The sequence below is a fragment of the Candoia aspera genome, chromosome 5, assembly GCF_035149785.1.
Source record: "Candoia aspera isolate rCanAsp1 chromosome 5, rCanAsp1.hap2, whole genome shotgun sequence".
Lineage (NCBI taxonomy): Eukaryota > Metazoa > Chordata > Lepidosauria > Squamata > Boidae > Candoia > Candoia aspera.
The window spans coordinates 48,188,626-48,214,110 of NC_086157.1; the positions used below are offsets into that span (position 1 = coordinate 48,188,626).

Here is a 25,485-nt window from a genome sequence, read left to right on the forward strand (position 1 = left end):
TAATCAAATAAACATATAGTAAACTTTTCCTACAAGAAAAGAAGTACAGCTTAACTATTTTGCAAGTACATTTCCTACCATATTCTTTTTTGGTTCTATTTAATTAATAACAATACCAGAAGTCTGATTCTCATTAATTAAATAAGATTTAAAATAGATCTTAAATCACACTAAAAGGAGACTAGAATAAAACATCTGTAGAGTTCAGTGCAAGTTATTAATGTTATTTGTTAGCTCTGAAACCCAGATGGAACTGCTTTTCATTTTAAGACTTCAGTGAAAACTTTACTTTTAACACATTATTTTTATGCTAAGATATAGACCACTGAAAGCTCTTGTTGCCAAACATCTTGTGATCTACATTATGCAAATTACAACATAGTTGTATACATAAACAAGAAAGAAGTATTTGTTTTTTTAAAAGACATACCTCTTCTCCCATTGTGAAGTAAAGCTGCTGCCTAAAAATTTTTTAGAAGCAGTGTCAAGAGTCCTCCCACTTCCTTGTAAACGTTGAGCTCACTGAGAAACCAAGCCTAAAACTGAGTCATACTTTAAGACTAATACTAGCTATGAGGAAATACTGCATTTGTTTATTTCACAGGAAACTGGAACTCCTCACAGCTTGGGCTACAACTGGGCAATTTTTTTCTTCCCTTGAAGAGAGAGAACACTGGCCTTCTTCTGATCAAACACAAAGCAAAGCAAACAACAACGTTACCATAGGAAGATATAACTTTTCTGAAAAATCCAAGAAACAAGTCAGAAATATATAAGTTAATACAATAGAGAGAGATGAGTGATTTTTTTTTAAAAACAAAATTCCTTTCCTAACTATAGGAAATTATTCTGCGCTATTTGTATTAAAAGTTTTGATGAAGTAAAATATATTACATACTAATCACGGAAATAGTTATACAGTTTTTATATTTTACAAATGGTGCTGCAGTATCATAAAAAGCCAACGTTTATGAAGAATATCCTGGTCAAAAACAATGAGACACTATTAATGCGAACAGCCTCACATCATCTTTGTATCATAGGAAGGGAGGCAAGAAAAACTTAATAAGCTGAAATAATTATGATATGAAATGCTGTTTCACAGACACACATACCAGCGTGAAAATGCTCACCTTAAACCATGCAGTTGAACAGGTTCAGATTTGACTAATCCAATGCCACCCACGCTGAATAATCAAACCCAGTATCCTACAAGATGAGTTTCAGTGCAAGCCACTGATGGAAAACATTGTTTGTAACAATAATGTATAGACTTCCAGTTTTCTAGTAGTTTGACAATGAAAATGTACTTATAAAATGGTGTCAGGATGCCAGTAAACGGAGCACTGGCCTTGGACCTGGCATATCTCAATTCAGATCTATCCAGAAATGTTATTAGTCAGAGGGATACAGAAATGTATCAGCTACTGTAGAAAGCTTAATTAATATTGGAATAATGGCAAATATGGCCATCATTTATTGAAATTACATGCACATAAAATGCTTGTGGTTTGACAGATTAAGTTAGTGAAGGAATTTTAGTAACCATAGAACTATGAATCAGAAATTCCACCCACAAGGTTTACTGTACGTTCATTTGGAAACATTCTTAGTCCCTTGCTTATTGACTATGTATGTACTCAGTTCCATCACGAGCTGCACCTCAACTCATTATGACCCATTTTGTAACTAATCGTTCAAGGTAAGGTACCTACCCACAGTTCAAACACTATTTTTGAGGAAAAACACAAACATTCTTTTTATTTAAAAAGAAATTCTTGAAAGTAGTGGACTGTACTACATGGGAACTGGAAGAGGTTCTTCTTCTGCTAGGAAAAAGATAATGATCTGAAAGTGAAAGTAGGCAAGTTTGCCTTATATTACTCTAATTCTTCTGTCAGATTCCCCCGATCAAAGGTTTTACAAAACCCCTTATCAGAGCATCTACCATCATTTCCTTCTCCAAGGAATGGACTCTGTGTCGCCAGATGGGAGGGGTTGTGAAGTTGGAGTGTGAAGTGGTTTATTATGGCTATGGTGGACGTCAGGGACACGGGGTTGAGATATGACAGGAATACCATCTGGATGGGAGGGGGGGTGACATGGTTTCATGGGAAAGGGAACTAACTAAGGGACTGTAGTTTTTTAAGTTAGGTTTGAGTGAGAACTCTTTATTCACAGCTTGCCTTCTGTACCGTTCATTACGCTTCATTAAAACAGTTAAAGGAATCCCAGCCTCCTGTCTGTGATTGTGTGAACGCTCGAATGACCAGGTGATGACATTAAGCTGCGAATCCATCTTTTTGAAAACTCCTCCTGAGCAAGTAATCAGCTGAGAGTTGATGAACCATGCCTAAGCACGGAAAATCCCGGGCTAAGCAGCCATCACCTCTACCGTCATCAGAAAGAACAGTGCTGTATGCAAAAGTGGAAGAAGAAAAAGTTGAGACAGAGGAGAGCTCGGGGAGCGGGGACAGCAAGTGCGAGATGGAACTCCAGCTCAACACTATGGAGTTGGAAACTGCCCTCTGCTCCCTCAATTTCATGAAAGAGACTCAGATGCCAAGCGTTATCATAGAAGAACCACAGATGGGTCCTTCCTAGCCCGGTGTCAGAGAGGAAGAGATAAGAGCCCCTCCACCTGTGGAGGCACAAGTAAGGGTGCAGTGTCCGGGGTCGCATGGGACCATACCAGACCCCAATGGAACCCTGCAAGAAATGTGGAACCTGGAGGTGAGGATGTCTGCTATGGAAGTGGTGTTGCAGCAGGTATCGAGAACCCTGGAGACCATGGTGTACCCCTTGGCAGAGATCTCAACTCAGCTATCCAGAGTGGCATCGCCAGACTCATGAGGAAGATGGCGTACCCTAACCCCAACCTGGGATTTCGAATCCCCAGTGAGGCACTGGCGGAGTGGAGGCCACCCAAAGAGCCAAGGTGACTGGGGGAGAGCTCTGCCCAGCGGGGCGACACTGGCTGCGACCCCGAAGGACATACAAATTAAGTTCGATGGGGACCCACGACAGTTGGCTTCCTTCTTGACCAACATGTCCATATACATGAAGAAATATGGGTCTTGCTTTCCCACCGAGTACAAGAAAGTGAGCCAGGTAGGCACCAGGCTTCGGGGACTTGCAGCGGAATGGTTTGTGCAACTGCATGATGCCATGGCCCCAGAGCTGAACAGCCTGCGAGACTTCATGACGGCACTGAGTGACCGGTTCGAGGACCCACTAGACAAGATGAGGGCAAAGACAGGTATCCAGCAACTTAGGCAAGGGGGAAGAACCATGGCAGAGTATGCCATGGAGTTCAAAGCTCTTGCTGAAAAAGTTATGGACTGGTCGGAAACCACTAAGATTGATTACTTCAAAGGGGGCTTGCAGCCAGAAATCTTGAGATGGGTGCTCTGCCGCGGAGACCCCCCCACTTTGAAAGAATGGACCTGCCTAGCAGGGGAGGTGGAGAATACCCAATACCAATTCCGTCAGCAACTCTGAGCGCAAATGATGGGAAAGAATACCGTAGCCCCAGGTCAATTTCCCTTCACTCAGCGAAAACTGTTCCGTGACAAGGAAGACCCAAAAGACTGCCCAAGGAAAAGAGGCAGTTGTTTCAAATGCGGGGAGGACACCCACAGAGCAGCAGAATGCCCACACAGAGAGTCCGATGCACCGAAAGGAGGAACCAAACTGGCTAAAACCCTGCCAACTAGACGCAAGGCAGCCACTGCAACAGTGCTGGCCTGAAAGGATCCAGAGGTGAAGTCCCTGATTGACTCCGGTGAAGACTCCGAACAGGAGGAACTGGAGCCGGCAGGAAACAAATTTCACCTATTCTAAATTGCGCCCGCAAGCAGGTGGAAACTCCAGGATGCAACATGCCTACTTCACAGATAGACAACAAAGAAGACCCTTTGGTGAGTGATGATTGCCCCACCTTGCTGGTGAAAGTAGAACTAAAAAACTTAAGAACCCGGCACAAAGCCAATCTGACAGCTATGTTAGATTCGGGGTGCACAAAATGCTTAATACACCCCACCCTAATTGACATACTGAGCCTTAAAACCAAAAGACTTAAAAATCCAATTATTTTCACCCCGATGGACGCTTCGGTTGCCCACGGAGGTCCCGTTGAATTCCGAACAGAGACTTTGGCCATGAGGTGGGGGGGGGGGCATAAAGAAACCTTGCAATTTATTGTAGCCCCTATCGCAAACTATTCTATTATCCTGGGACTCCCGTGGCTAAAGAGTAGAAAACCACAAATTGACTGGGACTCGGGTGCTTTATTGTTTAACAATGGGGCTGGCAACCTCTTTACTGTACCACAAACCAGGTGGAATGTGGCCGGCATTCTCCTCAACCACACCCCTCTGGCAGAACCTATGGCACAGCCCAGCATTCCGCCTGACTTTCTGGATGTGTTCGATGAAAAAGAGTGTGACCAATTGCCTCCTCACAGGAAAACTGACTGTGCCATTGAAATTGACCCAAAAGCTAAACTACCCAAGCCAAAAATGTATGCTATGTCTGAAACTGAGAAACAGGTTCTCAGAGAATTCATTGACAAAAACTTAGAAAGGGGGTTCATTGAGCCTGCCAATTTACCTTTGGCAGCCCCGGTACTCTTCCGGGTGAAAAAGGATGGCTCTCTGAGACTCTGCACGGATTACCGTGGAATAAATGCCATCTCAATAAACAATCAATACCCTCTCCCCTTAATGAAAGACATGCTATGACACCTATCGAAAGGAAAAGTATTCACCAAACTTGACCTCAGGGAAGCCTACTTTAGAATTCGAATTCAGGAGGGGGATGAATGGAAAACAGTATTTAAATGTCCTCTAGGTTCCTATCAATACAAAGTCCTCCCATTTGGGTTGGTGGGGGCCCCTGGAGTGTTTATGCAATATATCAATGAGGTCCTCCATGAACATTTGTACAAAGGGGTCCTGGTTTACTTGGATGACATTTTAATCTATTCTGACAACTTCAAATACCATGTTTAGCTTGTCAAAAAAGTCTTGCGCAAACTAAGAGATGCTAAGCTGTATGCCAAGCTCTCTAAATGCGAGTTCCACAAGTCCCAGCTGGACTATTTGGGCTATCGTATTTCTTCCAAGGGCGTTGAAATGGATCCTGCCAAAGGACAAGACATCATGGGGTGGGAACCCTCTCACACCAGGAGGCAACTTCAAAGTTTTCTGGGCTTCACAAATTTCTATAGAAATTTTATCCCCCAATTTGCTCAAATTGCTTTGCCTCTCACTGACTTGTTGAAAACTAGAGGGAGGGGGGAAACCCAGAAAGTTACCTCCCCAGGGGCTAGACTTGCCTGGATTGTCAAACAGCTTTTGATCGTTTAAAGCTTCTTTTTACTAGAGAACCCATTCTAGCCCACCCAGACCCAAACCGCCCCTTTATTGTGCAAGCAGATGCTTCTGACTCAGCTATCGGGGCAGTTTTGGTTCAAAAAGATGAAACAAGTTTTCCCCACCCCTGTGCATACCTCTCACGCAGATTTTCAGACTCTGAGTGCAACTGGCCCATTTGGGAAAAAGAGGCTTTTGCTGTAAAAACTGCTCTCACACATTGGAGGCATTTGCTAGAGGGTGCTCGTTATCCCTTTGAGGTTTGGACTGATCACAAAAACCTCCAAGCTTTACAAACCCCAGGAAACTGAATGGCAAACAAATTCATTGGGCTCAATTTTTTAGCCGTTTTAATTTTACCCTAAATTTCCTTCCTGGCAAGAGGAATTTTCTTGCTGATGCACTTTCTTGCCTCCCGCAATATCACACTGCCCAAACTCAAATTGCAGACACAGTTTTCTCTCAGAAGCAGCTTGGAATGGCTTGCGTAACGCGCAAACAAGCAGTAGCCGGGAAAGTGAAAGTGCAGGCTGACCTAAAAGAGAAACTGCTTCAGGCGCTCCCTAACGATCCCTGGCTACAATATAACAAAGCCCAATTAACTGAAATTGACAACGTCTGGCATTGTAATGGCAAAAACTATGTGCCTGAGTCTCTTCGCCAATTTTACACCGTTCCCATAATATTAAATCTGCAGGTCATTTTGCCTTCACAAAAACTCTCCACTTGGTGAGGCGCCAATTTTGGTGGCCCTCCCTTCGTGCTGATGTACACTCCTACGTCACCTCATGCCACATCTGTGCCCAAGCGAAGAGGAAGAGGGGCAAACCGCAAGGACTTTTACAGCCCGTAGCCTCCCCCAAGGCTCCATGGAAAGAAATCGCCATGGATTTTATCGTAGATTTACCTGAGAGTAAAAACAAGACTGTTATTTGGACTGTAATTGATTTGTTTTCCAAGCAAGCTCATTTTATACCTTGCACTAAAATCCCACTGCTCAACAATTAGCCAAGCTATTCCTCACTCATATCTATAAAATCCATGGGTGTCCCACGAGTGTAATTTCAGACAGAAGCGTCCAATTAAATTCCAAATTTTGGCGGGCATTTTTGAAATTAATTGGTGTCCAGCAATCCCTTGGCTCGTCGAGCCATCCACAGACAGACAGAGCGACTGAACGGGCTCAGTCTACTCTAAAGCAATTCTTACGCTGCTACATTAGCTTTCAACAGGATGATTGGGTAGATCTCCTCCCTTTCGCTGAGGTTTCTTATAATAATGCAGTTCACCAAAGCACTGGCTTTTTCCCTTTTCATATTGTTTATGGCCAATACCTGAACTTCAATTGCAATCCTTGCCTGACGCCTCAGTAGCCGACTGGGCTGCCCAGATTGCCACTAATTGGCTGGTCATCCGCCAGGCATTAGATCACACCCATGAAATTCAGAAAAAATTTGCTGTCACAGATGCCCAGAATGGAAATTTAAAGTGGGCAATCTTGTTTATCTCTCTACCAAATTTTTACATTCACAACCCTCAAAGAAGCTTGCCCCTAAGTTTGTTGGACCTTTCCCATCACAAAAATTATTAATTCTGTAACTGTTCAATAACAATTACCCCCCCACCCTCAAACGGCTTCACCCTGTTTTTCATTGCAGCTTGCTTAAACCTGCACCAGAACGTTCTAAGTGCAATCAGCCTGCAGCAACCCCTCCACCCATCATGATTGATGGCCATCAACATTTTGAAGTTAAAGACATTCTGGACTCTCATTTTTTTTGCAAATCTTTACAGTGTTTGATTCAATGGAAACATTTTCCAGATCCTGCGTGGGTTAATGCATGCCATGTTAATGCTCCTATTTTAACCAAAAAGTTTCATGCAAAGTATCCTTCTAAGCCCTCTCCTTACTAACCTCATTGTTTAATTTCATGTGATATCTAATTGTTTTTTTTATTTTCTTAGTCTTTCTTAGGGGGGCGGTATGTCAGATTCCCCCGATCAAAGGTTTTACAAAACTCCTTATCAGAGCATCTACCATCATTTCCTTCTCCAAGGAATGGACTCCATGTCACCAGATGGGAGGGGGTGTGAAGTTGGAGTGTGAAGTGGTTTATTATGGCCATGGTGGACATCAAGGACACGGGGTTGAGATATGACAGGAATACCATCTGGATGGGAGGGGGGGTGACATGGTTTCATGGGAAAGGGGACTAACTAAGGGAATGTAGTTTTTTAAGTTAGGTTTGAGTGGGAACTCTTTATTCGCAGCTTGCCTTCTGTACCGTTCATTACGCTTCATTAAAACAGTTAAAGGAATCCCAGCCTCCTGTCTGTGATTGTGTGAATGCTCGAATGATCAGGTGCTGACATCTTCTATATAACTTATATAAATATGCATGCAGATAAAATATATTTTTTCTCAGACAATTCACAATTAGAAATCTATTACATTTTTCCATGCTTAGAAGTAGAATAATGAATAGTGAATAATTATCACTGATGAGCTTTTTCCAAGTAAAATAATAATGCAACTGCAAACATCCTTTAAAATTAACAGTATGGATTTGTTTTTTGCCCATAATTATCTGTATTAATCATACAGGGTTGCATTTGTACAAGTAAAGAAACAGTAAATATCAGAAAGTTTATTTGCATAAAAAATTAACTGTCCTATAAATATGGCATAGACATTAACAAAGCAGGTAAGTATGTTGGCCAATGAAAATAAGATACAGAAATAGCCTGGATCCTTTAAGAATTATAATTAGCATCTAGTCAAGGTAGAATTATGGGAGGATTAGGTCCTACCTGTCTTCAATTCTTTGTTGGGTTATGATCTATTTATAATATTCTGTCCAGCTTCTTGTGAACCTATTATAAACCTGAAGTATTTGTAAATGTTCCTATTATATCGTACTTCCCTAGATTGAACAAGTTTGGGGTGACAGACGTTGCAGCCTAGCATGTCTGTAAGGCATTCGTTTCCAGAAAGCTGATAAAGGCTGTCTTCTAAAGTACCTTAAGATGATTGCTTATACTAAGAACCAGTGTTTAAATAGAAATTGACTTTTAATAGAAAGGCAATTTTTAAATAAAGGAATTATTCTTTTTCTATAGCAATATGGATTATTTCACACCCTGATACCCTCAAATGTGCTAGATCTTCAAATCCCATAATTTCTAGCTAATACTAGCACTAGCTTTGCAACTTTGCCTGGGTAGCGTGATTGAGCCCACAGTGTTGGTTGATTGTATCTTGGCTCCTATATTAGTACTTTATTCTTTTTTATTATGTTTTTATGATGTCTTTATTCTGTTAGCCTCCCAGAGTCATATGTTTGAGATGGGTGGCCATAGAAATTGAATACATAAATAAATAATAAACAAATTTGGGAATTGTGAGTTGTAGTCTTAAATATGTGGGAGATACCACTTTGGGAAAATTTGTTGTAAAGTTTATTCATTTATAGTTGTGTTTATAACTTCCATTTTTTTTTTTTTTACCACAAATCTATTATTTATACAGTAGAAAAAGAAAATTTAAACTATTTAGTGGTTTGGAAACTCAGTTTTGCTCAAGTGCATCCAAGGATTTCTTAGAAAGGAAAATTCTTGGAAGTGCTTCTTGTTTTCCAAGTGTCAACATCTTTTAAAAGTACATTCCTAGGATTAATTATGTTACAAATACAAAACAGACAATTTAGTAAAAATGTCTGTTTTGTTTTCAAGAGAAAAAAAATTCTAAATTAGTATGCATTGTTTTTCTTTATAATCTCTTCTGTACAGAATTTGATTTTATTCCTCTCTTAATGAGATATGGAAGGAGAACATACTTAATATAAAACAATGTTCTTAGAAAACCTTCTAAACTTTAATTCAGCAATAAGTAGCCTTAAGTATATATAAACTTGCAGGACATAAACATAGCAAACCATTTGTTGAAAAAGGGGTTGTGAAACTATAGTTAATATTGGAAATTAATACAGATAGTGGTTGAGCTAACTTCTAATTTGTTGAAGCACATTAAAAAAAACAGAACTAAAGACAATTGTTTTTTTTCACCCTCACCAATTATGATAATTTTATCTCATAAGTCTGTATTTCAAATAGAAATGTTGAACTAATCATCCCAGAGTTCTCACTCAAAAGCAACCTGTACTATGCTGAAGGCATTACTCCGATAGCTGAAAATGCAAATGATTTTCTAGTAATGAAACTCAAGGAGCACAGTGACTTCCGGGTGGAAACACAGCAGACTAGCATGTCTCCACGAAACAGTGGGGATGACACAGAGGCAATGACCAACAGCTGGGATTTATGCCTGAGCTAACGGAGCTTCTCTGGACAAGGAGAAGCCATGAGATCACCCACATGAGCTATGGGGAGACAGCTTCTTGTGAGGAAACCTGCAGGGTCGAGAGGGACTCTGCGGGCAACCTGCGAATAGAGTACCAGAAGCTGTGGAATAAGACATCATGCTCACAGCCTTGAGTGAAGCCTGTTTAAAGGGCACTGGGTCTGCCTGATTCACTTTCTAAAATATGTTTAAATGGATCAAATTTAAAGTATGAAGAGACCTTCAGAGCAGCAGAACACCTAAAGCCTCCTAGGTGAGTGTACCTTCAATCTGGGAAAGATTAAAGTAAAAAGGAAGGAACCTGTTATAAAGATTTAAAAAGAATTAAATTCAAAAAGCTTACCAGGATTTTGTAATGAGAGAATTTAAAAAATGGACTAAAAGGACAGTTAAATTTGGAATATTGCATCATTTAAAGTATTTTTTGAATTAAATAAAAAGATAATATACATCTCTGTGGGAAAGAAGAATGTTTTAAATTTGTTAAGGAAGTTGATTGGCTGACTGTGTTAAACAAAGAGATAAATAGGAAAAGAAAACCATGAAGTTCTGAGAAGATCATATGATTTCAGAAGTATGGAGTTCTGAAAGGGACTAAAGTGTTATGGACATGGGAAAAAAAGACACTCTTTTATTTATTTTTTTCTCCTTTTCTGGATTACAATTTGAAATAAAGAAAAATGGTTATTACTAAAGGGAGTGAAAGCTATTACTAAAGGGAGTGAAAGGAGAGAATTGTTGGATCACTCCAGAAGAAATGTTGGATCACTCCATTTGTTTATGAGAGATAAATTCATAGAAGAGGATACTATTTTGTCAGGCAATACAATTATTGTATGTGTATAAAATAGAGATATAATGAAGTATCCACAATGGAAGATAAAATAAGAAATACTTTTGTGGAATACTGAACCTTTTATGGACTTTATGCTGAAAATGGAAAGAGCTAAAATGATTATTTTTATATTTGACAATTGAAAAAGGGTTGAATAAGGAGATGAAGGTTATGTTTAAGAGGAAGGATTTTGATTATAACTTTATAACTTCTTTATCTTTTTTCTTTCTTTTCCTTTTAGTATTGTTTCCTACACTTTTTCTTTTTTTCTTCTTTTATATATTTCTTCTTTTTCTTTTATTCAAGTAAAAATTCTCAATAAAAATTATTTTAAAAAAAGTCTAGGAGTGAAAAAATGGGACTAATTTTAAATATAAAGAATACCAAAGTAATGGCAACAGATACAGCAACCAGTCTTGGAATTGAGAATGAAGATACTGAAGTGGTGGATAACATCTGGTTTTTAGGACTGACTATCAGGTGGCGCTGCGGGTTAAACCGCTGAGCTGTCGATCGGAAGGTCGGCGGTTTGAAACCGCGCGGCGGGGTGAGCTCCCGTTGCTCGTCCCAGCTCCTGCTCACCTAGCAGTTCGAAAACATGCAAATGTGAGTAGATCAATAGGTACCGCTTCGGCGGGAAGGTAACGGCGTTCCGAGTCGTCATGCTGGCCACATGACCCGGAAGTGTCTATGACAACGCCGGCTCCATGGCTTAGAAACGGAGATGAGCACCGCCCCCTAGAGTCGGATTCGACTGGACTTTACGTCAAGGGAAACCTTTACCTTTACTTATCAACAGAGCCTCGTGTGGTGCAGAGTGGTAGGCGGCAGTACTGCAACTGAAACTCTCCCCACAACCTGGGTTCGATCCCAGCGGAAGCTGGATTCTTGGGTAGCTGGCTTAGGTCAACTCAACCTTCCATCCTTCTGAGTTCAGTAAAATGAATACCCAGCTTGCTGGGGAAGGTGACGACTGGGGAAGGTAATGGCAAACCACCCCACTATAGTCTTCCAAGAAAACATTGTGAAAGCGGCATCCCCCCAAAGGGTCAGACATGACTCAGTGCTTGCACAGAGGACCTTTCACCTTTCATCAACTGTAAAGGAACCAGCAGTCAAAAATACTCCAAGACCAGCACTTGGTGAAATAGCAGTTAAGGCTTTGGAAAAGATATTCAGATGCCAGGATGTTCTATACCTACAAAGATCTGTTTCCCTGTGACACTCTTTGGAAGCTCAAGCTGGACTTTGAAGAGATAAGATAGAAAGAATAGTGACACTTTTGAACTTTAATGTTAGAGAAGACTTCTAAAAATGTCATGGATAACAAAGAAAACAAACAAATGGATCATAATTATGTGTACCTGTACAAAATGGCTTTCATAACGGTAAATCACAAAATACCTATTTGTGAAAAGATGAACTGTGAGATCACATATCTTTACACTCTATAGCCTGTACCACTTCAGGTCATGTTTCTCTTTCTCTGCTCACATGTACAGTCACAACCAAAGTGGTAGTTACAGCCATCATCATTTTTGGAGGAAGGGACTAAGAATGCCTCAGGGATATACATAGGGTTGATTGGTATAATCAGAAATATCGATTATGGTTAAGACTGATGCTTCACATTTTTAAAATTAAAGAACTATGTAAAAAAACCCAACAGGGGCTGAAATTCTGGCAGGTACCAAGTAAAATATTTGTGGACACATTTGTATCCATGAGTGCCACACTAGAGACCCAATAGCTAAAGCAATTGCTGACTCATTTTGAATTGTTATCAAGAATTTAGAAAGGATAATGGTCTTTAGACTCATGCCCATCATGAACCTAACACAGTAAAAATATTAATTTATTTCTCTCTTTCCAGAGATGGGTCGGTTATCTAGAATGTTGCTGTATTTCACAGCAAATGTAGTAAGTTCCTTAAGTCAAAGAAGATCTGAATAATATTTGGACAATACATGTACATATTAGGAAAGCAACATGTATAAAATTGAAAAATTCATGTCATTTCTAGGTAATATATTTCTCTGAGTTATTTAAAACTGTTTTTTGTCCTGATTTTGAAATGGAGGTGGCTTTGGTTACCCAGAAGCATTTGACAGTGTGGGAACTATTCTTTATGCCTAGTTGTAATATGGAAGGAAGTGATGAAATGTCCAATTGCCTCTTAGCCCAAATGGGCCAAATGATGTGTGGCAGCAATTCAGTGATCTGGAAGTGTGCCTACTTGCCCAGAAAAATGAGTCAGCCAAATACCATTAGTATAGAATATCCTACTAATAGGAATGGCAGAAGGAGTGGCAATCAAAATTCTGTTAAATAAGTGCTTTGTGGTCTTTTCCAAATTGGCACGTCTCTCCAAGTAGCCACTCTGTGAAACCACATATCACTGACCTCTTGTCCAGACTCTTGAATCCAGATGTTATAATGTAGGAATGTAGTTTTTCACAGCTACTGTGAAACACTTAACAATGCCCTTCAAAGTAATAGATACACTGTAAGTAATATAACTAAAGCAAGAAAGAATCAGAATGACCAAATGACAGCCTAGTATGCAAATCTTCAATACAACTCTGGGGTAATTAACATGTGAAAAATTCTTTAAATTATGGAATAAGTTTCAGGACAATGGACAAGGTACAAAAACTGCTATTCTCTAGTAAGGCTAAGCTCAAAAGAGTATATCCTATAAAATAAATTAACAGTGTGTGGACAATCACACTGGGTAAACTTAATACTTTAGAGAATGCAGAAAAACATATATTAGTCATTCTTGACTGAACATCAAATATAGGGGCCAAATCATAAAACAGACTGAGAATGTCAACATCCTGGTGGAATATAACAGATATTTTCCTGCAATTATTAGAAACATTAGAAATCTATAGCTTCCATATAATTAAACAGGGAAAAACATGATTTACACAATGGTCAGGGGCTGTTTCTGGGCACTGTTGAATATGGAAGTATATAAGGACATGATGTTTGTACAGAGTCAGTTTCAAATTAGCTCTGAAGAATCTTACACCATGGCCAGGAAAATGTCAGTGAACATTTACCGACTCATGTAGCATTTACCAGAAGTAATTTCATAAATAATTATGTTCTTGTATATACTGTATATAAAAATCAATTATTTGGAGGCTATGGTCAAAGTTAGATCCTGACAATATAAGAATGATGCTGATGGGAAACGACAATGGTTCAGAAGGACATGACTTGCTGGAAATAAATGGGTTCATATTTCGACATCGAATTATGTTAAAGAGCTACAGGCTACTGGATATAAGTTTATTTCTTAAGGAAGCACTTGCTGAATATGAAGTTAATCATGTGGTTTTGAGTAAGACTAATCCATACCTCTGTAATTTTCACACTTAAGTACTATAATTTGCTATATTCAGCTGCTACTGAAGATGACAACATTGAAGATGACATATCAACTCATGAAGAATGTATTAAGCGTAGATAGCATTTTATAGTTCAGTGCTTTAGCATAAACCCCCAAACATGGCTCCTCTAACATCAGGGATTTCATGTATCCTACTCCAATAGAGAACCAGTTTGGTGTAGTGGTTAAGGCATCAGGCTAGAAACCAGGAGACTGTGAGTTCTAATCCTGCTTTGGGCCCAAAGCCGGCTGGGTGACCTTGGGCCAGTTACTTTTTCTCAGCCCTAGGAAGAAGACAACGTCAAACCACTTCCAAAACACCTCGCCAAGAAAGCTGCAGGGACGTGTCCAGGCAATCTCCGAGAATCAGACACGACTGAACAGATTAAAAAAAGAAAAACAATTCCAAGATAGATTATAGTACCATCAGTCTACAATATTCGGATCCTGATGATGGTTCAGTTTTTAAAAACATGAATAAAAGGATAACTATACCATATCCATTCCAATAGGAGTATGTCCTTAATCACAGATCCCTCCTCAAACAGAATGAACAATTCCATTCATGGATCCAGGCCTCTATAGGTGTTTTCTTCTCAAAGGGCATTTTATATTGCTTATAATGTTACACAGCATCATTGCTTTTATTTTCTAAACAGATAAAACATTCTTTTAGAATAGCTACAGAATTACTATTTAATATTCCATGAACAATAAGTTCTCATCAGTATGGTTTAATCTCATTCCAATACAGTAAATATATCAAATACACACTGCCCACAAATATAACAATCAAATTTTTTTAACTCACAAGGGAGATAATTGCATTTCTAATTTCTTAGAAAGTAGTCCTTTAAAAAAATATGAAATGAACACTTTCTTATAGCTGTATCACTAGGGAGACAGAGTCAAAACTATTGGCCAAATAAGTTATGAGACTGTCTCAGTAAAACTGACAATGCCAACAACTCTGCCTTTAATAAAAGCCAAAAGATTTATACAATCTGAAAAGAATCTGGAGTACCAAAATAGAACAAGAAGATTCCACTGAAACTACTTTCAGAGATTGACAATATTAAAGCAAATACATAAATGGTGCCACAAGTAGCTAAATGCCAGCTCAGATAATCCATCACCTTCATTATTTTCTATACCCAAGCCTTTCTCCAACTTCAAAATGTATTCCTTCTGATGACTGTCAGTTGGAACTCAGATTTTGGAAGAGGCTTCTCAAGGGCATTTAAGGGCAAGCTCTTTACATCTCTTTCTTTGTTAAAACTATTTAGCATATTGCTCCTCTGGTTCAGGTGCCAAAATTATTTCTGCAGGGCTCTGTATGCACCAGGGAGGTGGTACTAGGTTGCATTACTGGCAAAGAGCCATACAAGTACCTCATGAATCACTGAGTATTTGCTGGAGGACAGAAGTAGAGAAGGAATTGTAAATGATTTAGAGTCAAAGACAAAAAGAACTGGAAAAAAGGACTTTGTTATCTTAAATATTAGCTTCCCACATTATAACTACTTTTTCACACTGCCTATATGAAATCCTATCTCATGCCATCTTTCTCCAAACAGCTGATAGCAGGACATTTTTTTCTGTAGTTTCTCAAAAACTGATGGTAGATTTCCTTTCCTTAAATCATCTTTTTCAAAACTAAGCCCAATCATTTCCCATCCTTACTATAATTCCTATTTCTATTTCTTGTTATATTTCAGATATATTAATGTTGTGCAATAGTGAAGCACAGGTTGCAAAAAGTATTATTTTACAAATAATTATTAAAGTACTATGATAAAGGTCAGAAGCAGGGTCTGCCATTTTGCATGTAGCATACCTTAAGTTGGAAGACTGAATTCAAAATAAATACCCAAACATGTTGGATATCATTGTGGAAGTAATCCCACAGATATACCAATCCATTTATGGAGTCTGACACAAGCAGAAATTAATTCTACAACAGTTTTTGAACAGTCTAAGAATTCCTATAATAATATTAAAACAAACCGCAGGAAGATACTGAAGAATTCTTTCTCTGTTATAGAAAAGGAATAACTACGTATAGGAATGAATCACTGATACATCTTTCTAGGCAATTAGAAAGTTCAATAATATCAGTTAAGTAGTGTTAGTTTTCTTGACCTTGGCAGAACATCTAATCTTCAGAGAGAAACACACAAGTCTGAACATATGTGATTAATTTATATACTGTACCTTTTCAACTGGCAGAAAATCATTATCTACTTCTATTGACCTTGGACGTAGCTTTATGGGTTTGTCCTTGAAAATGTCACCAAATCCAATCCCCTTAATTTTCTTGGGCTGGATTGTTGCTGCTCCATTGGCTCCTTCTGATTTTGTGCTACTTGAGTCACCACCATCACTTTCTGAGCCTGTAGTATCTCTTAAACCTGCCAGAGGGAAGAAAGAAAAAGAAACATCGCTTTTAAGATTATTTTTATAACAGTACAATCAATCAGCAAAATGAAAAAAATTCCTCATGTACCAGATTAATAGTATAATATTCTCTTATACCCAAATTTAAATTAAAATGTTGTTCCAACAAAACTGACAGCACAGCAATCAGCACCAGATTTATTATTCTTACAGAGAACATATGAGAGAAAGATATGCATACTCATACAAGGGGAGGTAGAAGAGAGAGAATCTAATTTATATCCCTCAGATACTTTACACTGTGGAATAGTAAGATTCTAAGGTCTTTCACAGGATAATAGGGAGTGGGCACAAGCTGACAAGGATATTCCATTATTGTAATTTCACAGCAAAAGGCCCTGTTCCTGGTGGCTACACTCCAAAAGTGTGGGCATCTACAGGAGGGCTTCAGTTAACATCTCAATAAATGAATAAATTCACAGGTAGCCTTCATATGGTTAAAATTTAAACAAATTAACTGACATAAGCAAAAGTGAAGTTTTTCATATTATCAGAACTACCTTGTTCATATGTCATACTAGTTCGATCCTATTTAAAATATAGTTGAGTTAATCCACATATTGGTTCTTTTATCTATTTAATTCACAACAAATCAATTATGCAATCAATATGGTAAATTATTTAAGAGAGATAGAAACATAAAATAGAAGTTAATCAAATATGCAATCAAATGGACTATATAACATTATCTCTGCCAACATATTGAATCAAATGTTTATCTGAGGTGATCTTGTTGAAAAGCTTATCCACACCCCTGTGCAAGAATAAAATACATAGAGACAGACAACCTGATTAGTTTTACTAGCATCAGTGAAAAAGACTATTCCATTTTTATTAACACAGAAGGTAAACTTGTTTTTCCTACAAAGCACTTACCGATTTCACAAGAATAGATACCTTATGTGATAGCTGCATAACAGATAATTCTCTGAGCAAATACATTCAAGATTTACATGATCTTTTCTTGTCATAAACATGGATTGGAAAAATAAAAAATAAAGGAACTGTTTTAATTTGGGTACCAGTTTGAACCTCTGCTGTTCCTACTGTCCAAAAGTATTAAGTACAAAACATCAAACCTGAATAAATTTGGAACAAAAATGGTAGTTTTTTGAAGAACCATTTTTAAGATCAAGGATATGGTTATGCATAGATTTTAAACCATAGATAAGCAGAAATAATGATTTAATCTATGACTTCAGATAAGGATAATGCACATATTCCAATAGCTGTACCAGTGACATGGTTATTAACAAAATATGGGTAAATTCCCTAATTTGTAGTCATAAACAATATTGTCCAAATTAAGATATGAAATACTTTTGAGCTTAATACATTTCAATCTCAAAATGAAGATTTTGAGTGTTCAAGGCCTGAAATGAAATACATGTGTGTTTTGACTATAGAGCACAACACTCTGAACTTGGAGTGGCATCATGAGTATTCTGAGATGGTTTCTTTAGGTGTTTTTTTTAATATTCTAGTTTATTCCCCTTGCCAATTTTTCTGTAGGTTGGATGACAGCTAGCAATCAGCATGAGCTACTACTACGCCACTTGCTCTTGCAGTCCTTAGATTAAATACAAGAGAGAAAGAGATTTGTTCCAAGTTCCAACTGCAGTAGGGTTTGGGAAAGAGGAAATCTTGGGCTGAAAGCAATGCTTTGTCCACCACTGTGGAAGAAAATGTAGAGATGTTTTAGTCTCTGGGATTGTGCAATCTGCACTGGCTACAAGATACTGAGAGCCAGTTTGGTGTAGTAGTTAAGGCATCAGGCTAGAAACTTGGCAGCCATGAGTTCTAGTCCCACCTTAGGCACAGAGCCAGCTGGGTGACCTTAGGTCAGTCACTCTCTCTCAGCCCTGGGAAAGAGGCAATGGCAAACCACTTCCAAAAAAACTTGCCAAGAAAATTGCAGGGACTTGCCCAGGCTGTCTCCACAAATCAGACACAATTTAACAGATGATGATGATGATGATGATGATGATGATGATGAACCCAAAACAATTCCAACTAGCAAGGGGATTTTTAAATTATTTTAATAATTGGAAGAATTTTACAATCTTAAATTATGATTTGAATATCAGAGAAGTTACATTGATTTCTTGAACTAAGCATTTCTATGAAACATTTGCATTAGTACATTAGACTTCTGAAATATAAATCTTTACCATTTATGCTGCAGTGGTAAAATGACATTTCCTTTATCACACAGTGTGTACTACAAACAATATCCACACTTATCCATAGCTATTACAATATATTTCAAGCAAGTATTATAACAAACAATAAGCTTTCTGATTGTTAAATTCTGTACTGAGCTTATCTTGAACATGCCTCTCAAACGTTATCAAGGTATAATGCATTTGCAAACTGTACACTGGGGGGAGACAGATACTTCAAAATTAATACATTAACAATTACCTCCAGTGATGCTGGAGTCATTCCAGCATTCTACAACTCAAAGAGATTCTAGCACATTCTAAGTGCTGAACTGTATTGAATATTGTTAAATCAAGCTACAGTCTGGATTTGTATTAGGTTACCCTAGAATGAAGAAATAATTTTAACTGTTTCCAATTTTCATCTCTACTGCTGCCTTATTAATATTATCACTGTATCTAGTTCTGAACTTCCTGACTGGTAGATTCTCAACAAGGGATTTTCTCCATTTTCTCCCTGATTGTTTTATCTGCAATGCCAGGGACTGAACTGCAACAATAAGAAACATAAAGGCCAAATGAAAATTAAAAATACATTTTAAAAGATCAAACAACTGCTTTAATTTTTTAAATAAAAGAATCCCATATTAATATAAGCATCATATATCCTTTTTTACTTAATGCTGCAAAGCACCTAATATAGAGCTTTGGGGGTGGGGGAGTCTCATCTATCAAAGCTAAGTTGTGTCACAGAAGAGTCTGCGAATTGTGCTACTGTAGTTAATTCGTGCAAATTAATGGAGCCATGCACTGTGGTAAAATGCCAATGCAGTATAATACTGATGCAAATAAGTAACAGATGGAGTAAAGCACCCATCCTCTTCACTTATGTTTGAAATGCCATCATTTTCCAGCCAGAAAGATGAAAGACCTAGTTGTAATCTGGTGCCTCTAGACAATACTGAGTTGAAGGCACATGTAGAAAAATTCACTACTGTCAAATATTACTTAATTCAGTAATGTTTTGTAACAGAAAACTGAAGAGCGAACCGGACTTACAACTTAATGGTGGAAGGGCAGAAATTCCAAGGTCAGGGTGAAAATCTCTCCCAACTCTAATAGGCTACAACTTGGAATGTTGTGGTATACAGAACCTCTTTATAAATGAAATTAATCAATTAGAACAGTAAATGTTTTTCCAACTGCACCATCAGAACAACTTTCCAAGCTTTATCTATTGTAATAATATTGATATTCTTTCAGAATATACAGTTTTATTGTTCGTTTGCCACCTTTTGCCTAGTATATTAACTTACTTTAACACAATGACAAATGCTTGAATCCTTCTCCTTTGGCAAATCATGCAGAGTAAAGAGAAATTAGCACTGGCCTATATCATGGGATAACATATATTAATTATTCAGTGCCCTCTTTAACAGCATTAAGAATCTACCTGTATGGATTCAGACTGCTTTTCCCTTTGTGGTAGCAAAAGACTATTGTACTTGTATGATTTTATATCATTATTTCAGTCTTCTACTTTACTTGATAACTTCACTATAATGTAATACAACAATGGAGTTGATGAACATGCCAGTTTTAAAAAATCAAATAAAAGGTTTTTTGTTACTAGTCTCAAACTGTTTTTTATTATTCGGGACTGATCTTTTTCTTCCCAACATTTCTTCTTTTGCCAAAGACTTGAATGATAATTTGATAATTTAATCAGCATAAAAAATAAGTAACTTTTCAAACATATGAACATGTGGCAGAGATATAGTCTGAGTCTTAAACTTCAAGCTGATTCATGGGATCAGGTTTGTTTTTTTCCTGGAATATATCTTATATCTTCTTTTTCTTCTCTTCCTTATTTCTTTTCTTTCATGTTTATCATGTTTCTTCCCTTTCATGTTTATCATGTTTAAGCCTGTCCAATCCCCTTTTTACTCTCAGCAGACCTGACCATACTACATGGCCTTCTGTCCAGTTTAAAAGTAATGCTAAACCATATTTCCCTCTTCCCATATTCAAGTGAGCTTCTATTCCTACAATTCTTGGCTTGTCATTATATGGAAACTCTAGTTTGCTATATAAGACAAATAATTCAAGTTGGTTTATTCAGCAATTAATTAAATCAAATTTGTTTCAGAGTTCATTCCCAATTCATTTATAATGACAAAATCTTTTTAATTTGTTTAGTGTGCTTACTGTTTTATAAAGTATTTCAATTAATTTTATTTGGAAGTTGCTTGAGAAGATTCTTATTTTTAAAGGCAGCATATAAAACCTTTTAAAAAAATACATGAATAGAATGCTCCATTCTAACTCTGCTCAGTTTTTCTCCTGTTGTTGATAAATGAAGGTGTGAAAAAGTATCCCATCCCTCTCTTTTCCACTTCATATCGCAGACATGTCTTTCTCCCATTCTGCTTCACAGATATTTGGTATAGGTTTAAATTCCAAGATGCAACACTTGGCAAAATAAGGAGTTGTGTTTTCATGGAGTAGCTACAGTGTAAGATCTGAATGGTCAATAGCATTTTGAATAATGATAAAGTTAGGAAGGTAAACCAAACTGTCAATTTTTAAAAACAATTACTTGTTTCTTAACAGTTCTCATTAATCAATCTGAGCAATATTTTGGTTCTTCCCATCATGCTTTTTTAATACTTAAGAATATCTAAGAAAATGATAAACTGTTATATCATTAATACGTACAAAGCTGCTACGTATGGAGATAAATCTCGTTTATCTAGCCTACTACTAAATGCTTCAATTAGTAATACTTGTCCAAGGTTTCAAGCAAAGTTTCCCCCCATATCCTTTAAATAATCCTTAGAGAACTGAACCTATATATTCTGAGCTCCAACCACATATTCTACTGTTGACCTACAAGTCCTACAATCATTCCAATGTGCATGCTTGTAGGTGAAAGCAAATATCTAGCTGAGCATGATATTCCTTTGGATGATTTCCAATACTGCAAATTGGTTTTGTCCATATACGTAGAGTATGTTCATTTCCAAAACAAGTGTGTTGTGCACTGCAAACAAATTGAACTGACCTCATCTCACAGACAACTATGCAAGTAGCCAAGACTTGAATGCGTAACGGATGGACATTCTTCCACTGGCAGATGAAAACAGACACATTCAAAGAGCAGCCTTAACTTAGCATTCTCTCTTTTTTCTGTTAATTAACTCACTGTTATAGCGTCTGCAGCTCTCAATCTTTGTCGGTCCCACTTTATACAGAATTGACCCTTCAAAGGCAGACTTTCCTGACAGCAGAATGAAAGAAAAGGAGAGCAAAACAAAAAGAAAGGATAGGAAAATTGAAGTAAAATAGCAAAAGTAAGGAAAGAAATAATTTTTAATTTTGTTGCATTAAAGTTTCATTAGTAAAAGAACAAGACTATAAGTAATCTGTGGTTTCACTGTTTGCATTTCTGAGAGAAAACGGTCTAAACTTCGTACAAATTATGCCATTCAACAATGTGAACAGTGTATTCTTTCTGATTATTTCTGATGGTCCATAAAGAGCAGAAATACAATTTCTCTGCAAGTCAGTGTAGCATTGGAATACATTTGTTGTCTTTCTGCTCATAACACATAGTCCTGAGTGTATTGAATTGTGTCTATCAACCAAATAAGCAGAACCAACTTTTCTACTCTCTATAACTCCTGTATCATCCTCCCCAAATCTGTTTCCAGAGGATTGGGGAGCTTTTCCAGAGATGTTATTGCACGAAAAAAATGGGAGAAGGTTTGTGTGATGCTTAACCTTACCCCACACCCCCTTTTTAAAAAAACGTATCCTAATACATTTGCTGCTAACCTTTAATTCTATAAGCATAGCAGAACACATTTTAAACCAAATTGAGTTTGGTAGCATCATGTATTTAGGAATTCATCAATATGTGTTGCTAAACAAATTTCTCTATTCAAAAAGCAATGTAAAAATAGAATGACTGGTTTTGAGACATTATTACATTTTCCTTATGTCAAAACATTTTATATAGCTTTAAAAATTACTGAAAAGTCTACAGTTCAGGTTTTGTGGGCTTCTGCATAAAAGACTTGCAATGATTACAAAAACTGCTTTCATTTCATCTAGGATACTTAGGACTGTTCATGATGCCATCTTTTCAAGTACCGCTAGTATAGTATGAATGATAAAAATATTTTGAGTCAAGGCTTTGCTTGTCAACTTTTAAGCTATACAGAGAATATCTGTAACATCCTGATCTGTCATATCCTTGTGCCAGTTATTCATCTGAATTTACTAGGTATATATATCTCCTTGATAAAGTCAAGAATTAGTGGACTATAGTGAGTAAGACTATAGTGGCTATTATAAATCAGGAACAGCCATGTTTCAATTCTGTCCTTTGCCATAAACATCCTTGGTAACTATTGGCAAATCCACCTTCATCTGATGCCATATATTTACAAGGAATATATCCAGTTAATGATGTGAAGCATTTTAGTTATTATGATGGGGGAGAGGGAAGCAAAAGAAACAGCAAAGATGGAAACAAAAGAAAACTCATAAATATGTTTTCACCTGAAAAAAATTATAGAAACTAAAAACAATTGTATTTTAAAACAAAGCAATAATGATTCTCATGCAATATTCTTGACAAAGTTTTATTAATTTAGTAATTAATAAAAACATTGTAGAAGCACTGCAAAGTATACAATATGTTGTAATTATTCAAAACAAGTAGTTTGTAAGCATGCAAATCCTTTAAAAAATGCTGAAGAAATTTAATTAAAAATCCCAAAGTTCAATTTGAATAGCACTGACAATGTAATTCTCTGCAAAAACAAGTTCCATTTAATATTGGATCTTAACATATTAGGAAAAATAGGCCTAACCTTCCTTTCATTCTTTTTCATCAAAAAGAGATATAAGGTGGGGTGCACCATGGAAGAGGTGTGAAGTTGACAAAATAATTTTACATAGTTATTTATCATTGCCCAAAGCCATGAATCTTTACAGCAAAGGAAAACTTTTGGCCCTCCCAGTAGCTCCAGTACAGCAGGTCCAAGGGATACTGGGAATTATAATTCATCAGCATATGGAGGGTCACAAATCCCTCACTTCTTTGGTTTTTTTTAGTATTTATTTGTATTGTTTTTAAAATAATAACAGAAAAAGAAAAAGAAAAAGAAAAGGAACAGAACACAAAGATAATTATAATGCAAATACATACATTCTAAAAAAAGCATAAGAAGTGCTTTAAAGTGAAAAAATACAAAAAAGAGAAAAAGAGAAACAAAGTATAATATATTATTATTGTTATTACACTTCTACTTTGTAATACAAACGAGTCACACTTACATATTAAATGTATGTGGATTTTTTAATCAAAGGTATACTATCCCATGGTGCACAAGGTAATTTTACATGCTATGCTTAATGATTCATTGCATGCAAAGAAGCATACTTTTGTAACTTAAAAGTGCAGGATATTTATAAAGCAAAATAACAAAAGCAGCATCTGTAGCGAAGTCCAATAGTACAGACTATTTAAAAAATCAAGAATACAAGAGCATCTGCCACCCTAAATGATCAACTGTCTCCTGGCTTAGTTTGTTTGCCACTGCCCCACTACAGACCACCTTCTGCATAATTGTATGGGCCATTCCTTGGGTTTACTGACCTAGACCTCAGCTCCAGTCACAGCAGCACCATTGATAGAAAAGACAAAGAGATGCTAAGTGTCAAGCAAAAGAAAAAAGTAAAGCTGTTGCAAATGTAGTATCATCCTTTAGTGGTTGACATTAGAGGATAGGAGCATCACATTACCAAGCATAGTTCAGCTGAATTTCTGAATTAGCATTTCAGAACTTCCTGTGGTACAATATATGTGGTTAAGGAAAATGAACAAAAAGGTCATTCAATCAAAAAAAGAGCAGCTAGGAAGCTTAAATCTTTGTGGCTTGTTAAACCCAATTTAGTATTAATTCTGTTCCACCCGGTACAGTTCACTGTACAACTTTTACAAATTTGTTAGATTTTGTTCATTAGAAAAGAGAAAAAGAAAATGCCATCATATAATAAAAGAATCCAACCAAAGCTAAAATAAAATGAATGTTTATATGCTTACTCGGTTTTATCAGGTGCTCTTCATGCACAGTTCTAGCATCATCAGAATCAGAAAGTTCCTTTATGAAATTAGAAGGAAACATGCCAGTCTTCCCATTTAGCACTCCTTCCCACCAACCTTCTTCTACCTGTGCCATGGAAGAAACAAACATAGTGGGTTCCCAAATTTAAATCTACAATGACAACAACGTTAGTATTGTTACATACAAACCTCTGGCTGATAAATATTCATGGACATGCTATTCATGGATCCTGGAATACCATAATTATGGCCCATATTTAATATCACACTCCCTCTAAAAACAATAACCAATTTTACACTAGTCTAAGATTTCAATGACAAGGCAAAAGCTGCCTCAGTTTCTAAGGGTGTTTGCTAGTTAGCTAGCTACACACCTTCCTTTCTTTCCAGATCTGTTATCCATAGACTGATAGCTTTCCATTTTGATTACAGTGATGCACTCAACAATTGCCAAAGAAGAGTCAGATCCCTGAAGCACTGCAGATTTTAACACTATGTATTTTAACTAACATTTGACATAGGGAAGATATTGTGCCTACTATATACTATAGTCTTGTTTCCAGGCTGAATTCCAAGTGCTAATAACTATTTTTAAAGGATTTAATGTAAAATATAATTTTCTCTGATGCATTGTTAGTTTCTTATTTTAGTGATTCATAACTACTAAAATAACTACTAATATTTTCCCCCCTGAATGATTGTATTAAAAGAACTGAAAGTGGGTAGTTTTCAGTGGATAGAATACTGGGCTTAGATTATA

General features: G+C 37.1%; 1 protein-coding gene across 3 annotated transcripts in view; it reads right to left on the reverse strand.

Annotated features, from left to right (window-relative positions):
- Positions 1–25,485, reverse strand: part of SH3KBP1 (SH3 domain containing kinase binding protein 1) — a 130,185-nt gene that overhangs the window by 50,067 nt on the left and 54,633 nt on the right. For 2 of the 3 annotated variants that reach the window (XM_063305155.1, XM_063305154.1), the window contains exons 5-6: positions 24,705–24,831; positions 16,185–16,381 (exon numbers count right to left, since the gene is read on the reverse strand). In XM_063305155.1, coding sequence (XP_063161225.1) covers positions 16,185–16,381; positions 24,705–24,831 — 324 coding nt within the window. Of the gene's footprint in view, positions 1–16,184; positions 16,382–21,794; positions 21,870–24,704; positions 24,832–25,485 lie in introns of all 3 variants that reach the window. The other variant, XM_063305156.1, reaches the window with a different exon arrangement.